The 18695-nt window shown below is 31.8% G+C and overlaps 1 protein-coding gene across 2 annotated transcripts in view; it reads right to left on the reverse strand.

Annotated features, from left to right (window-relative positions):
* Window positions 1-18695, reverse strand: part of COL11A1 (collagen type XI alpha 1 chain) — a 218411-nt gene that overhangs the window by 16650 nt on the left and 183066 nt on the right. For both annotated transcript variants that reach the window (XM_031651327.1, XM_031651330.1), the window contains 4 exons: window positions 18195-18248; window positions 6266-6319; window positions 5971-6078; window positions 5435-5488 (listed from right to left, as the gene is read on the reverse strand). In XM_031651327.1, the coding sequence (XP_031507187.1) occupies window positions 5435-5488; window positions 5971-6078; window positions 6266-6319; window positions 18195-18248 (270 nt within the window). The remainder of the gene's footprint in view (window positions 1-5434; window positions 5489-5970; window positions 6079-6265; window positions 6320-18194; window positions 18249-18695) is intronic.

Below are 18695 nucleotides of genomic sequence, written 5' to 3' on the forward strand. Positions count from 1 at the left end.
AAGTTATTTTCAAACAAGCATATGCAGTTTTAAGTGTGGATATACTTAATAATAATCTTCTAATAAGGAGAAAAATACTAATCCTCAGAGTCAAATTTATATGAGTTTAGTTACATTCTCTTTTATATAAGAATAAACAATCATCCCGCCCTGGTAAATCTCAGACAAAAAGATCACAAGGAAACTAGCAAATTCACTTGTGAGTAATAGTGATCTCCCCATTATCTGGTGCTTTGCTTGCCACAGTAAAAACTGTATAAACAGTGAAGCATAATACAAATTTGAATTATTATCATTAGTTTTAGATATGCTACAGATAAATACCTATCAACTTTTTCATCCCATTCTAATAGAAAAAACTAAAATGGCAAAAAAAGAACTACTAGTGATTCTAATTGCTCAAGCTTAATGAAAAATATATTAGACATTATTTGTGTTTTCAATGCATTAAAAATCTTTTCCATAAATATTATTCATGAAGAAGTTAGAGAAAATGAGTACTAATTTCTCTAAGCTAATAATCTCTCATAACATTACAAACTACATCTAAAGATGAATTTGCCAAATAAAATCAGTTTTTATTCTCATCAGCTGGAAACAGAAATTGGTATGATATTGAGAGCAGTTATAAATAACCCTCTGAACCTGAAACAGATCAAAAACATCAACTCTGCATATAAAAATGTTATTCTGACTATACATATTTTCTATTTTTCTCTTTCGGATATTGTAAATTGAAAACCCCCAGGGAAATACATAATTCATAAGTAATAAAGTGAAAAGGAAAACAGGGATGATACATTCTTAAGTGTCTAGAATACACAAGCAAACATTTTCCCCTGCAGTATTATGCTTTCTGGAATATTTGCTTTGATCTGCATTTCAAAACTCTACTTCATTGAAATTTAAAGAAACTGCAGATCCTACACTTTATTTAAAAGACGAAATTGTGGAATAATATTTAATCTGGTGAAAACCAAATGCTTTGTTTAAACCTTTTTAATCATTATGGAATGCTACCCATATCACCCTTGTCTACAGATAACTTAAATGTAGCATTAAAGAAATAAACTCTAATTCAGTATCCTATCCTATCTTTTAAGTTTTTATTGTTTAAAAAATAATGCTATCAGATATTTATCATTTTATTATCAAAAGCAGAAATGTGTGATAATACTAAATAATCTTGTTTGAACATAAATGCTAAATAATTTTTCAGCTGCATTAAAACAAATAGAATCTTAAGAGAGTATGAAATAAAATAAAATAAAAGCTTAAAACTAAGACAGATGTTAATTCTGACTTCAAAAAATCAAATACATTTTAATTTTTAAAGTAACTAAATTATTTCAATTTTGACTTTGTATCAGAGGGTAGAATTTAGACATCATCATTCTTCTCTTTAAAACACTCAATTGGTGAGGCGTGGTGGCTCAAGCCTGTAATCCCGCACTTTGGGAGACAAGAGGGGCATGGATCACTTGAGCAAAGGAGTTCAAGACCAGCCTGGGCAACTGTTAAAAACCTATTTGTACTAAAAATGCCAAAAATTAGCCTGGTGTAGTGGCACAAGCCTGTAGTCCCAGCTAATCAGGAGGCTGAGGTGGGAGGATCACCTAAGCCTAGACCAAGGTTGTAGTGACTCGTGAATGTGCCATGGCACTCCAGCCCCAGTGACAGAGTGAGACTCTGTCTCAATAAAATAACTAACTAACTAACTAAATAAATAAATGAAACATTCAGTCTTATTCCCATTTAATGTTGGTTGACTACTAAAATAGCAGTATAATTCAACCAATACAAAATTCTATTGAAATTTTGAAAAATCCTTTAAGAAACCCTAATATAATTATACTGACTCTAACAGAGTTCCACTTAAAAAAATAAACTCGAATAGAATTCTTTATATAGGCTCATCACCATCCTTAGCTTTTGATTAGCTTCCATATGTGCTATTTATCTTTTTTGTTTGCTGGAGTGCAATGATATGATCTTGGCTCACTGCAACCTCCACCTCCCGGGTTCAAGCTATTCTCCCACCTCAGCCTCCCAAGTAGCTGGAATTACAGGCGTGAGCCACCATGCCCAGCCCATCTGTGCTATTTGTCAAACTTCAATTCCATACGGTGATCTAAGTACACATTTGTTGTGTGTGTGTGTGTGTGTGTATGCCTATACACATATACAAATGTAAATCTGTTGAATTCATGTTCATAAACAAGTTTTTTACCATGTGAAATATGTACTTTTTAAAGTAAAAAATAAATACTATATCATATCTGACTCTAGGAGAGCTGATAGCATAGTGTGGGCAGACACCAAGCAGAAATCATTTTAAGAGTCTAAAAAATTAGTTTGTTGTACTCTATTCCAAAGAATTTCATATCCAGAAACTTCCTATAAAATTGTTAAACTTATCTATGTGGGTAATGGATGCTCTGTTAGCTATTTCAATTGTCTAAATAGGCAGCTGCCAATCTGGAGAGATGAAAGTAGGTAAGTTGTACTTACTGAACAGCTAAGTTGTATTTAAAAGTTGGGGAAAAGGGGAATGTCTTGGTAGCTTTATCTCACCAGTAGAAACAATACAGTAGGTAGTTACAGGCAGCTTCTAGAAGGGGAAAAGAGACCCAATAGGTACTTGTGGAAATCCAGAGATAAGCAAATTGAAGCCTGTGTAGATTTGGATATGGATGTGAATATATGTTATAATGAGGAAAAAAATCATCATGGAGAAAGTATTATTATTATAGCTTTCACACAGATTAATTCAGAGATTAATAGAAACCTCTATGAATTTCCAAATCTCTGTTAGTCTCACAGCCACTGTGTTATCCACACTTAAACCTCTCTGTTCCTTCTTTAATAATCACATCATGTTTCTAAACAGGGAAGGGTCCCTAGAGGAAATGACATTTAAGTGGTCCGACTCTGTGTATATCTAGTATCCTCTGCTTGAGTCTATCATAGTACTTAATATGTTAACACTCTAACTTTTGTACAAAAATACAAGGTATTTTTGTATAACTATAATTGTATTTGATCTCTTCCATTTGCTTTAATAGTCAACAACTTTTGCATAAGGTTTATTGATGATACACATCATGAATGAGGTCGAATTTAGTTACTTTCCACTAAGAATATAAAATTGATTGTTTTTCAAAATATTTATCATTATTTCATTATTTCATTAATCATTATATCATTATTTCATTCATTTAGTGATTCTTGATTTGGTGCTACTCGTGCTAATTGGTGATATAAAAGTGATTTACAAGCAATTCATTTAATTAACCTAAGAACCCCATGGGGTAGAAGATATCCATATCCCAATTTAACTCATTTAAACTTTAGAAATATCATCGGATAGAGGCTAGCAATATTCCCATTTTATAAATGGGAATATATAGATGAAGAATATATAAATATATAATATATATTTAAATATATGTTTACATATATTATATATTTATATATATAAATGAATAATATATATAATTATATATATATATATGAGAAGAACTTAAAGCTAAAAAAAAAAAAAATAATAATGTTCCTAAAGTCATCCACCAAGTAAGTGGTAGTGCTTGTTTCTGAACCCGAGAGTTTGGCTCTAGAGTCGATAACCTTAACTAGTAACCATAATAAGCTACTTCTCATTCTGATTTTAAAATTACCTACTAAAATAGATCTTAGTTGAGTTGAAAGGCTCATTGAATTGCCATAAACGGCATTTTGAAGATGATTTCTCTGCCCATCCTCACCTCATGAAGAGTAAGTAGCATTTTCATTGAGATTAGATATCACACATCAAGACTAACTAAAGCTACGAGAAAAAACTACACATTATATTCACATCGTAAGTACTCTCCATAAAACAAGCAGTCAGAATGGAATGTGCCCATGCAGCCCACTTCTGATGCTTATCATTCCGCTTTACCTAAAGGATTTGGAAATTATTCTGTCCTCTTGCACTGTAAACTCACATTTATTTAAGAGTCAAAAATGCAAAAGTTTGTATGCCGAATCAGGTGGTATGTCAGAAGGTTTTATTTTTAATATTAGCTGAAGGAAATCTCCAGCATGGTGCTTTTTATTTCATCTGCAGAAAGGTCAAAATATTTACTGGAAAATCTGAAATAACAAGAAAAAAAATCCCTGGCAAATTTTAGAGTGACATTAAGGCAAGGCATTTTTTTCCTTCCAGGCTCTGACTCTGGGCAGTTATGAGTTTATCATATCTAAGGAGAATATTCCTAAGTAATGATACAGATGTGGAGCTGATCCTGCTTCAATCAGTGCCCTTTTCCTAAGCTGGAGGTAATGGGCAGCACTGATCATCTCCTGCTTGAAATCTACCAAAATTTGATAACTTTTATCTAATTACTAAATAAATGATCTTTAAATTCTTCAGTGAAAGTTTAAATAATCCCTTTAAACTTATGAAATATTTGGTAGGTATGCTAGAGGAAATTGCTGTGGCATCTTTGTTGAAAGGAATAACCAAAATTCTTCCTGAATGAATTTTGAATCCCAGTTGTGATGGCTTTGTGCGTATGTTTCTATCTCTGAGATAATTAATATATTTATGATAAGAGGCATTTGAATACATTTTAAAATATATAGAAGGACTTGACTAAATTAATACTCATCACACTTACAGAGTGCTATATGTATCATTTGCCATTTTGATTAATCACTTCACACTTAACTATTACTGGATAATGACACTCAAAAATCTCTACCATAAGAAATCTATATGTAAAGCAAATAAGTCACCTAGTAAGGAATTATTTTAAAGGGCAAGTCTTTTATTCTCACTTTCTGCCCACATTTGTATCAAGAATAGCTTTGGATCCTATAATAAACTCCATCTATGAATAATATCCTAGTCAACAAAATTCTTTATTGCATTTCTCAAGCATGTTGTCTGCACACAGACTTAATGATAGTGACCAAGCTTCACTGTTACAGTAGCCATATCTTTTATTCACTGAGATTTATTGTTTTATATTTCAGCCTGTATGACTCACGAAGAGAACAACTTATTTTGTCAAAGAATCACTGTATACTGGTGCCAGCATACTTTTTAAAGTTAAATGCCAGGAAAATAAGTGTAACTGCAAGTGTTTTAGGGAACTATCCAGACTAGGAAAAGCACTGGCTGGATCATTAGTGGCATTTCATTCAGAGTGGAAATATTTTTTTTTCATCCAACGTGCATAAGAAAGAAACAAATCTTCTGATCAAGTGGTGTATTTTCCATCTACCTATCAGTTAGGATTACTTTCCTCTGAGACAAAATAATATACTTCTTGGAATATTAGAAAAAATACAAACCTATTTATAAGCTAAAGTGTCAAAAATTCTAGCTAATAGACAGTTTTGTTTTAGAAATTCTCACTATTTGAATGACTGAAAAGACCTTACTCACCATAGGACCAGGTGGTCCATCTTGGCCTGCAGCTCCAGGGAGACCTTGTTCTCCCTAGAGAAAATAAAAATGATTGATTTTTAAAATTAATAAAAGAATACATATTTATTTCTTTCTTTAAAATTTTAGAAATATGAGAAGAAAACAAAGCAAATATCACCCATAATTTCTGCCATATGGAAGACATCTACAAATATTATAAATAATTTTGTTCCTTTACTATGCATATATGTCTATATTCACATACACACAAATATATATATAGGTGTATATATAAACATTTCAAATCATTGAAATTTTAAAATTTAGTTTTCTATTTTCTCTTTATAAGTTAGTGTTTCACCATGAACTTATTAAATAAGTGATATACTTAAATATATAGTATCTGACTTTTTTACATTATATGTATAGAATTCCCGCAAAATTATCCACATGATAACTTATGGACTAATGCTAAGATAAGCACCTTCATTCACAATTATTTTAAAATAAAAATGTTATTTTCAAAAAAGCATATTTTTAACACAGATGCTCACCACAGGGCCAGGGATGCCCCGAAGACCTTCTGGACCAGGCTTTCCTGCAGGTCCCTGAGGACCGACTGGGCCGGTTTTTCCAGGAGGACCTTCGGCACCTGCTTCTCCCTGTTAGGGAATAAAATATGGGAGCACATTAATGATGAGAAAAGACTTTTATCATTTTACTAAATGTACTGAAAAAAAGTTGATCAGTTTATGCATCAAATTTTCAAATATAATGCCTATTATATATAATATATATTATATATATGTATATATTATATATATGTATATATTATTATTATTTTTTTACCTTTGCGCCTTTTTCACCTTGTCTTCCCTCTGCACCTGCAGCTCCAGGAGGACCCTATAGATATAAGGTTTAATGTAAAGTATGTATCACATATAAAAGCAAAGTTAATGAGCACTTGTTTACAAACACTAAAGTTTAATTTGTAACAGATGAATAAATTACAGTTTTCTATCACTATTTGGTTTAAAACATAATAATGAAAATCAAAACCCATTTTATGTACAAACTTCGTCTTAAAATACTGAAAAACAGCACAGATTAAGTATACTACAGATAATCACTTCACATCAATATAAGAAAGCAGTAAAAATAAATTTTTTAAAGAACTGCTGATAAATTAAAATCAACACCCTGAATGTGTTAAATACTGATATATCATTTATGTTTATTATTAGAAATTAATTTAATGTATCTATTTGTATTCTATTTGTATTCTCATACGTGTTTTAAGAATGGCCCCTTTCTTAATCTTAGAATATGTATATGTTCATGCATTCTTACAGGATCACATAACAACTAAAGAAACACAATATTTTAAATTATGATGGTCAACAGACACAGTATTTTCATTTTTGAGAACTATGCAATTCACATAAATAGGTAAAATGAAAGTGAATATCACTTTGTAAATCCTAATATTGGAAGTAAAATTGAAAAAAAATTACACTTCAGATGTCATCCAAAAGTATGAGTACAGAACGACTGAAAAAGAAACTTAACGATCTCCAATAAACTGCTTTTCATTTTTTCCCCTAAGACTCTGTTATTTTTCCATTAATTTACTTTAATTTTCATAATAAATTGTGCTCAAAATCATTAACTGAGATTGGGGTGGTGGTTGCAGAGAGTAGTCATGGTGGTGTTAATTGGTGAGAATAAGGCGAGACAGGAGGATGCCATATTAATATTCTAATGGTGACTATATCCCAGCCTTTTATATCGTATTTTAAACTGTATATCAATAGCGGTGGATGATGACAGGTTGCTTGAAGGGTACAACATGCATTGCTTCAGTGTTGGATGCACTGAAGGCTCAGGCTTCATCACAATGCAATAACAGTATAGCAAAATTACACTTGTACCCCATGAATATATACAAAAAGTAAAGACGAATAAAATGAATATCAAGCACTTCATCGATTCCATGAACTCCATGGAATTCCATGAACTCATTTTATCTCAGAAAGAGTCAATGATGACATCATTAGTAATTATTTTCTCAATATCATTCCTATAACTTTATCTATTATTAGACATTCAATGCACCTCAACCCAAAGATAAGAAATGTATAAATTCTATGGGTAATATCTTGAGGTGGAATCAACATGCTAATAATAATATATACATTAAAACTTCAAAGAACATCTTTCAAATTTCGTATTTATGCAAAAGGAATTCTGTATTGAACCATGAATTTCAAATTTGTTCTATTGTTAAAATGTTGAGTCAGAAATTATTTTGGTGTGATATTTAAAATAATAACATGCAAAGTAGATACAACAATAATAATGACTATTATTTTGGAAATAGACATGATGCTATCCAATGAAATAATAGCTTTTCCTTATTCAATGATAGTTTTTTCTTAGACTAGTAGCATAATGATATGTGGGCTTAACCTCAAAAGATTGCATTTACAAACATGAAGCTTATAGTAGAAAAGACTTATCAATGCATGGCTTTTTAAAAAGCAAGCCATCTATTGTCTAAAATTAGAAGGAAAATATCACCTTTATGTGAAAGGAGAAAGAAAATCAGAATTAGAAGAGCCTAGAGAATTTCATCATAACTAAACGAAAACACAGCAACTAAATCGTGATTAAAATAAAGGGCTTCTCTTCCCTACATAATTTCTTCCCTCTGTGAACAAATATCTCTCATAGTAATTTTTTTTTTATTAAATGACTTTGTTCTGTTCTTTTTCTCATTTTTCTCAATTTTATTTATTCCTTATATTTTTTCCAGATGACAACAAAATTAAGAAAAATGAGGATGAAAGCAGATATACTTTCCTGAGAAAGTAGTAAGTATCCTTTAGAGAAAAACTCATGTGTTCCCCAAAAAGCATAGGCTAAAAACTTAATCCTCAACACAGTGTTGAGAAGTGGGACCTAATAGGAGGTGTTTAGGTCATGAGGGCTCATGAACTGATTAGTAATAAATATAAAAAGGCTGAGGCAGCCAGGCACAGCAGCTCATGCCTGTAATCCCAGCACTTTGGGAGATCAAGGCGGGCGGATCGCCTGAGGTCAGGAGCTTGAGACTAGGTGGACCAACATAGTGAAACCCCGTCTCTACTAAAAATACAAAAAAATTAGCTGGGCATGGTGGTAGGTGCCTGTAATCCCAGCTACTCGGGAGGCTGAGGCAGAAGAATCGCTTGAACCCAGGAGGTAGAAGTTGCAGTGAGCCGAGATCGCACCATTGCGCTCCAGCCGGGGAAACAAAAGCAAAACTCCATTTCAAAAAAAAAAAAAAAAGGCTGAGGCTGTGATTTTGATGTCTTGCTCTTTCTTGTCTGCTCTTTGTCCTTCCACCATGCCATGGCATCACACTACAACAAGGCCCTTGCAAAACGTGGCCACTCAATCTTGGACGTCCCATCCTTCAGCCAATAAATCTGTGCTTATTATACATTACAGAGTCTGTATTATTCCGTTATAGTAGTACAAAACAAAGACAATGCCTATGGGCAAATTCTTGTCCCAATAATTTATTCCTCATATGTTTGCATAAACGAAGGGGCAGAAACTTAATCTGGTGAGCTCTTGCTGTACTTTCATGAAGTAATGAGTGTTCTTATTGAAAAATACCTCATAAAAACATAACACACTAAAATAGGGTCTAGTTAATCTCCACCAGTGGTTATTGTTATAACAGATTTTTCTACTCATGAGAACGATTCTTCACATAAAGCATCTAATATAATCTTCTTTCCACTATTCAAGTTTTACAGTATGATTCTGTAATTTAATAATTTTTCCACTCATGTCACAAACATTTAAATAGCGCTTATATTCCAGAATGTGCTATGCATATAAATAACAAGTAAAATCAAATCTGTAAGGAATTCTCAGAATTTAGTTACAAACACAGATACAAAGATTAACAAATAGAACACTGTAAAATAAACAAAGATGAGATCAGTGTATGAAATAGGTACAATGATCCAGTTTGGCAGTATAGAGGATTTTCCTAAAAACCTGGTCTCTGATCTGAATCTTACAGGATGGGTAGATGAGAGAGGGATGGCTTCTTCTAACACTTTCTTTACCTTCTGATCACTCACATGCATGCTCAAAGGAGTAAGAATGGAAAGTACACGATACTCTTTACGGACCTGCTAAGAGTTCACTTAGGCTAGCAGCTAAGCATTTATGCATTTGTCTTGCTATGAGGCAGAATATTAGGGTGCATGACTATGTGGTGACTTGAGAGTTAGGGAGGAAAAAAGAGAATTGGAGAAAGGCAGAGACTTGGTATATGGAGATCTTGATTTTTTAATATTAGCAAATAAACTGCCAAGTTTAGTATAAAATTAGCTATTTGAATAAACAAACATTTTTGAACATGTTAAATGAACAAGAATTTTTGTTTCCCACATTAAAAAATTAGAACAATTTTCCCAAAAATATTAAAAACATTAATATTTAAAATAGTTTAAAAATAAATACATTTGATTCAAAATTTTCAGAACCTTTAATACTCCTCTTGAACTATGAATCTCCTAGAAGGGAATTATGAATCTCCTAGAAGCAGTGGTTCCCAAATTAAATGCAGACCTTTTTTTCATAATGACCTTACTTGGAAGGCACAGTTTTGTACCACACAGAAATTTTAAGTGGATTTACAATTTATTTTATTATTACAATGTACTTTCTACCTATACATTTATATAAGAATTTTTCAAGGATTTTGTAAAAAAAAAAGTCTGAATTTGAAATTTGAATTAATTCTATATATATTATAATACTTCATATACGTGTGCATATATATACACATACACACATGGTACATGCATATACAAGGTACACACACACATATATATATAGTTTGTGTGTGCATAGTAAGTTAAAACCTCATCTGTCATTATAACCAATTAATAACAAGAGTTACCATTTTAATTTTTTATTGTGAACTTCCCTTTGGCAATATGAGCTGAATTCCATTTAATATGTGCATTTTGAGGTTATAATGCTTAAATTATTTTAGTCAGCTCTAGATTTTTTTTTTCAGTAAAAGGACATGGGACTAGTTAAAATGATAAATTTAGTATTAGAAGTCCATGGCTTATTGAAACAAGCTGTACAAATCTTCCAGTTCCTTAAGGAAATATACATTCATTCTCAAGTATTACAAATGAATGACAGAAAGTACATGTACTACGAATGATAATGTAATTCTCCTATTTGTTTAATAACCATTAGAATTTTCTTTCTCAGTATCACTGCCACTTGCAACATTGTGATCAATATTCTGTTAGGAAGTTTTATTATCATTCATGCGTAAGATTCAATCACAGAAAAAAAGTGGTAATACTTTTGAACACATTTCTTGTCATTGCTACTTCTGACATAAGATATTATGGAAAAAAATGTGACTTTTGTTATTGTTTCCACAGTGGGAAAGTAAGGATTTGAGAAATGTTAATTTCCACAAAATATACACAAAGCTAATTTAAGATTAACATTTCTAGATGGACTAAAGGGACACAGATTGTACGGCAATTCTGTATTCAGCCAAACCACGAGCCTGTTGAACAGATATTATCCTACTGCATAGAAATATGTTCTTGCTATTTTCACAAAAGTGGTATTAAATTGATTGCTGCATCAGATATTGCTGTCTGCTGACTGAACCCAAAGGTTTGTGGTGACAGTATTCTCAAATCAGTTTCAATTCATAGAATTCACTCTGCATTATATCCCTCTATTATTAGATGCTTTGTGTTCACCCGTGGTATAGACAAAGTGACCTCACATATGTACAGTGTATAAACAGAGTGATCTCACTTATGTAGTGTTTTCCTCTTTTTGACACAGTGTCTCACTCAGTTGCTCAGGTTGAAGAGCAGTGGAGTGATCTCGGCTCACTGCAGCCTCAAACTCCTGGGCTCAAGCTATCCTCCCACCTCAGCCTCTGAGTAGCTGGGACTACAGGCTCATGCCATCATACCTGGCTAATTTCTGTATTTTATTGTAGAGATAGGGTTTCACCATGTTGCCCAGGCTGGTCTCCTACTCCTGAACTCAAGTGATCCTCTTGCCTCAGTCTCTCAAAGTGCTGGGATCATGGGCATAACCAAATACCTCTTACTCGGTTGACTCATAGTTTAATAACTTTATTTTTTCTTAAACCAGTCTTAAATATCTACTGTTTGACAAAAACATTTTATTAAAAAATATATGCAGTTGTCATGAATTTAAATGCTTCTATTTTTGGTAATTGTTATCATAGGAAATACTTTAACATATATGTCACATGAATTTGCACCAAGGGATAACCAATTTATATTAGTAGTATAAGTATAAATTTCTTTAAAATTACAATATCATATACTTTGAAAGTGTATATATATAGAACATATCCTTTTTCTATGTGTATCACCCAGTTAGTTCTGTATTGGTCACCGCTGAACTCAAACACCAAAGCAAAATCAACAATAAACAAAACTAAGTTTACCGTGGATTTATTGCTAATGATCTGTCCTTCCATGTATACAACGAGGACATTAGAAGAAAATATTTTACTCCTTTTTATCTTTATATTCTTTTTAATAATAGGTTTATTGAGTTTATAAATAATACTAAAATTTGAAACCCTTATTCAATGCTTAATAATAACATCCACTGTTTGAGATCCTGATAAATTCAGGCATTAGGCTTTGTGCTTTAAATATACATTTTCTTAATTTCATTTACTCCTCACTTCAGTATTGTAAATTAGTTACTATGCCTACTTTATAAATGAGAAAACTGAGACTCAAATAAATTAACTTATGCCAAGTCACATTTTTAGGTAGCAAGAATTTGCAACAAGTTCTGTCTGATTCTGATGCAACAGCATTCTGGTCTACTTTTTAGTGAAATTAAGATAAAAGGAGTGTCAGTTTATAGGTTGCAAATGATGTTAGTAAATAATTTCAGCTTCAATTTCTGGGTTTGCTTTTTTTTTTTTTTTTTTTGTTTTGTTTTGTTTTGTTTGTTTGTTTTTTTTGAGAGAGAGTCTCCCTCTGTTGCTCAGTTTGGAGTACAGTAGAACAGTCATGACTCACTGCAGCCTGGACCTCCCAGGCTCATCCAATCCTCCCACCTCAGCCTCCCAAGTAGCTGGAACTACAGGCATGTGCCACCACACCTGGGTAATTTTTTAAAGTTTTTGTGAAGACGGGGGTCTCACTATGTTGTCTCAAACTCCTGGGCTTAAGTAATACTCCTGCCTAAGTCTCTCAAAGTGCTGGGATTACAGGTGTCAGCCACTGCACGTGACCTGTGTTTCCATTTTTTCTTTTTCTTTCTTTTTTTTTTTTTTCAAGCTAAGCCACCTATTTGTTTATGTTGAGGTAGAGCTATTGACTAAATTAATTAGTGTTGTAGGCTGTACATTAATGGTGCAAGCATTAATTGCTAGTGTTAAACCAGAACAAATCATAGTTTTGGTAATAAGATTGTTGACATAAGAGTAATTTTTTACACCATTGAAATATATTTTACTCTGGTGAAGAAAATAGATTATTATGTAAAACAGACAGAAGCAATTAAGCATGCCAGTTTATCCAAACCTAATATAGAAAACAATTTAACATATTGTGTTAAATGGTTTTCAGTTTCAATTCATTGTTGCCATATTTTAAAAGAGAAAACCCTGCATATTATTGCTCGATTGGACTGACCTAAGGTTGATTTTTCTGTTATATCAAAATGAATGTGAATAGCTTTGTAAGCAATGCATCGTCACCACCGTTCTCATGTTATTATTAATTTATGAATACAAAGCCTTCTAATTTTTTTACAAAGTGATGAGAATGCATTAAAATAGCTCATCCTCTTTCTATAAATTGTAATTTAAAAAGAGAGGATAGAAGAGTGCTAAAATTTTTATGAGGTTAATTTAAAAATCAAAGGGAACTCAACTAATGTACTTTCTCATAATGCTATAGAGCACATGCTAGAATGACTCAATATTATATAATTTTAGTCTTTCAACATAAAAATGCATTACATATACAGTACAGTATCATTAACTTAGAAGCTTCCTACATACCACTTGTAACAATTGCAATCCATTTTTATTCCACAGAAGTAACTACTATCCTAAATTTTTGTTAATCATTGGCTTACATTTCTTTATCATATTTACCACTTATGTTTAAATGCTGAACATGTCCTTAACAATGTTGCATATTATATAAATGAAATAATGTAATCTATCTTTTCCACATAAACATTATATACACATACACACACAAGACATATGTATAAACACACACATATTTATTCTGCTTAATATTTAACAATAGATTTTGACATTCATCTATGTTATGCATGCATCTGTAGTGCATTCACTTTTATGGCCATACAAAATTTTAGTTTATGAATATACCTAAATTAACTTATCTTGTCTACAGTTATTATTAACAAGGATAACAAAACATTATTCCTCGAGTCTTTTGGAGCAAAATGTCATCTAGGATATGTGCTTAGAAATGGAATTACCAGATGACAGAAAAAGTTCATGTTACATTCTATTAGGTAACGTAGAACTATTTGCCTAAAGCAGCAGTACCCAGTAACTCATAACAGCCGTGCATAATAATCTTCACTGTTTTTTGAAAACATTCTTCCCAATACTTGGTTTGTCAAAATACATTTTTGTTAATTGGTGGATGTGATATAGTATCTCAATGTAATTTCTAGTACACACTTTCCTAATTCCTACAAATATTTTCTTTTTTCAGGGGGTATTTGTGTCAAATACTTTTTCATGCCATTGGCATATTTTTTTCTACTGTTTTTTCTTGCTACTATAATTTGTAAGACATACTTAGATATCCTAACAAATTATTCTATGCATGTTTCCTGTATGTTAGAAATATTTTCTCCTAATTAGATCTTTTTGTTCCACTGTCTTCTAAGTACTTTGGGTAAATAGGAAATTGTAATAGCAACTTGATACATCAATCTATTCCTTTCTGATTACACCTGTGTGATCAGAATTTATGACTGGATGTCAAAAATTATTCTCAAATAATTTTTGCTAAAATATTTCAAAGTATACCTTTGACATTTATGATTATAAATCAACTGGAATTGAATTCTGTGAAATGAGCTAGATGAGGTATATTTAATCTTTTTGCATATAGAAAATCACTTCTCTCAGCAGAATTTTTTCAATAGCCTATCCACTTTCCATTGATGTATAATGTCCAATTACAAATAAGGTTTACATATACTCATGGGTCTTTTCTGGGCATTTTCTTCAATGGACCATTGCCTATACATCTATATTAAAAAACAAGCATAACTTTGCAAATAAATTATCTTAGGGTCTTATTTTCTACTCATCAATCCACTTAACCATAATTTTATTTTTTTAAGGATTGTTTTATTCCTTTTAATCAGGGGAATTAACCAGGTTGTCTAGTTAGAAATATTGGCAGGAATGAGAGTAACATAATTTTTCTATTTTGTAATTGTATTTGATATTTATATCTAAAGAAAAATTTACCAATTGCTTATAATTTCAGAATATCATGTAATCTTTAATGCTGAATGAGAAAATAATTATTGATTATTGCTATAATTTGGATATTTCTCCCCCCCCCATCCTCATGTTGAAATTTGATTCCAAATCTTGGTGGTAGAATCCAATGGGAGGTGTCTGAGTCATGGGAATGGATTTCTTATGAATAGATTAATACCCTTCCTTGATGGGGGTGAGTGGTTTCTCACTCTGTTAGTTGCTGAAAGAGTTGGTTGTTAAAAAGCGCCTGGCACCTCTGCTGCCCCTTCTTGCTTCCTTTGTCACCTTGTGATCTCAGCACACACCTGCTCTGCTTCTCCTTCCATGAGTGGGAGCAGCCCGAGGCCCTCACCAGAAGCAGATGTTGGCATCACGCTTCCTGTAGAGCCTGCAGAACTGTGAGCTAGATAAACCTCTTTTCTTTATAAATTACCCAGCCTCAAGTATTCCTTTACAGCAACACTAAATGTACTAAAAAAGGATGCTTCATATTCTTAAAGCAACAAGTAACTAAATATGTTTGCACATTTCCATTAATATACTACTGTATTTTTATTATAACTGATTATTTCTAATATATGAAAATGCATCCTTCATTATAAGAGACAGGAATTAAGAATCAGCAATTAATTCATGTTTTAAAATTATATCTCATTTAACTAGAAATTGTGAGGTCCAACTTAGATGTAAATGAATAAGAACGTAAATACATGGACTTTCTCTTACTTAAAACTACTTCAGTGTTGTAGAACAAATGTATAATCTAAACCTCTGAATATGTACTGACTTTTCTATGATATTTTCTCAATTCTAGAATTGGGGGGAGGTCTTCCTAGAAGTCTGACTTATTCACTAAAATTATAATTGTCGATCATTACCCATTCCAAAGTAATAAACACAAATATATTTTAAAAACATGTTATAATAAAGAATAAAAATTTGTTGTATTATATTATCATGATTTTTAAATTAGTAAATATGACTGAAAATATTTGAAAGTTTATAATAATGTCAACATTGTTATATCAAAATACTTTCATACAACAGCTTAATAGTTTTAACATATAATATTTTTATGTGATAGTTATAGATTTATATATAAGTTTTGGGTCATATTATTATACTAAAAGGGGGGCATGAGACTTACTCGTTCACACATACATGTCTCTTTTTTATGTTTCCATTAATACTCTTTAATAAGTTATTTTATCATTTACTTAAAACATTTTTCAAAAATATTCAGCTGTTTTCAAAATAAATAATTCATGTGACCCACCACTGAATGGCTAAAGAAAGGAATTCATTCTAAAACTCTGTTACCACATTAAGAGAATTCATCTCAAATATCAAATGGTAATTAGTTAAATTTATAAAAAAAAGAAATAAATAATCTTTTGACATATTTTAAAATGAAACTAGACTAGATAGCACTTGCTAAGAGTTTGACTTGAGTAATAAAATGAGCTGAGAAGCTGCCAATATATAATAGAATATTCAAAATCAATTTTGATACAGTCTCTCCTTTTCTACTTGCTACATTTTGAAGCAAGGTTTAATTTCCTCTGTATCAAAAGCATCATGCTTTATACTTGTATGACGATTATCCTTGCGCTCAGAAGTTTTTAATAACTATGCCATAACTCAGAGGTAACACAGCAACAGTTATGAGGTGAATATATTTTTTTTATTGTGTTACGTGATTTATCTTATGTTCAACCCAACCGTAGTGTGGGTGTTAGGTCCCCTGAGAAACAGAGAATACACAATTTGCCAAACATAATACAGGTAATAACTGGTGAAGCTCAGTTGAAAGCCAGCTATTATAACTGCATTGTTCTACCAACCACATTATATAGCATCCCACCATCTGAGGCCAGAAGGAAGAAGAAAAAAATGATTTACTGTTGTTTCAAGAAGTATTTCAATACATTCTCAAGGACATTTTATATAATTATTCTTCCAAAAGGTCTGAAATAGTATAATAGACAGCTATGCATCACAGTTTTATGAACAGCTGGACTTAAAGCAGAAAGAGGCAATGGATATCAAAAAATCATGCAACACTTTCTAATTACTTTCTAAGAATAAGAGCCCCATGGTTGTTTGGGGGATAAATCTACTTATACTGAGACCATGCTTTGGGGTTGCGGACACAATAATAACAAGAGAAAATGTAAAAAAAAAAAATAAATAAATAAATAAATAGTACTTGGCCAATGAAGAGCAAATTGTTTTCAGAGACAAGTTTTATTATAAATTAAGTATATTTTTGGCAAAGAGAAATGTTTGTAAATATGGATTCAAATTTGTATTGCTGAGAGACAAAAGTAAAACCCATTCACATTCTATGTTTACTGTAAGGATATTCAATATCAAAAATTCCCCTAAACTAAAGATACCATTAGAAAACAGCAGTGGCACTAATTGCCTTGCTGTAATCCAGTAACTTTGGATTACTGAAGGGGGAATCAGCCTGATAAATATATTTTGATGTTTATCACATATTTTACTTATGTGCCGGTTTGAAAATAGACTGAAGGAGGTACAGAAGAACGCTCTAAAGTGAAACAGCTGCTGCAAGAGGCAAGTCTGCAGAGATTGCTTTATTATGAAAAGAATGCACCAGTGAGAAAAGGACAGGAAAGTAAACCTCCTAGGGTCTACTATGGCCAATAATTTCAGCAATATCTATTTATTTATATTGTGCTATAGCACATCATTAAAATACTGTTTCTGAGTCAGAGAAGTTTGACACTGTAAAGCAATTTAACATTATATACTGATTCCTGAGCTCATTCCATTGATGCATTCAGGTTTTTACAATGTTTTAAGCTAGCACTGGACTTTTGACAGCTCATCCCCATGTATTACAACAGGAGTTAATGTTCAGGATACCACCAAAGTCTTTTATAATAATCTACTACATTTGTACAAAGGGGAGATCTAAGCACAGAGGAGTGGAAAACTCCTTAAGTAGAAGTTGTTTTTCTCATTTTTATTGTGACAGTGAAATAGTTAGAATATGTTATATTTTAGTTATTATTTGGCACATTTACAAATTGTTTTTAGGATTTATGATATTTCTCATTATTCTTATAACATGCTGCCTGCAGCTTGCATATTGTATAAATTTATACATGGTGACTAATGAACATATGTTTCAAATAAAGAATTAAAGAAACTTACTCTTTTTCCAGGAGGACCTGGTGGGCCAGCCTCACCAGATGGACCAGGAGGACCCTATAAAATGTGAAAAAATACCTTTAACAAAATTGGATATTATTTTGTGGCCTATATAAAATTTCAAAATCTGGATGGAAACCCACCCTCTTTCTTCATTTCCAGATGTCAATATTTCCTGGAAAATCTCGGCCCTATTTCAGATACTTAAACTTCCTCTAGATATTTATACTTAGAGCTGGTAAATTTATATGGTAAAATGATTTATGGTTAGAACAAAATGAATCAAACTCTTTTTATGTAAAACTGTGTCCTATTAAAAAGTGCTAATTTATATCTGGCAGGCATTAAACAGGCATGCTAATTAATATAATCATATGGTTCATAATTCCGCTCATATCACATAAACATGTGAAATCATAATACTATGACTTCTAAATTTCTTTTTGTACAACACTAACATTCTATGCCAAGGTGTATATATCGTGTTGATATGGTTTGGCTGTG

This window comes from Papio anubis, chromosome 1 (assembly GCF_008728515.1).
Source record: "Papio anubis isolate 15944 chromosome 1, Panubis1.0, whole genome shotgun sequence".
NCBI classification, from domain to species: Eukaryota; Metazoa; Chordata; class Mammalia; order Primates; family Cercopithecidae; genus Papio; species Papio anubis.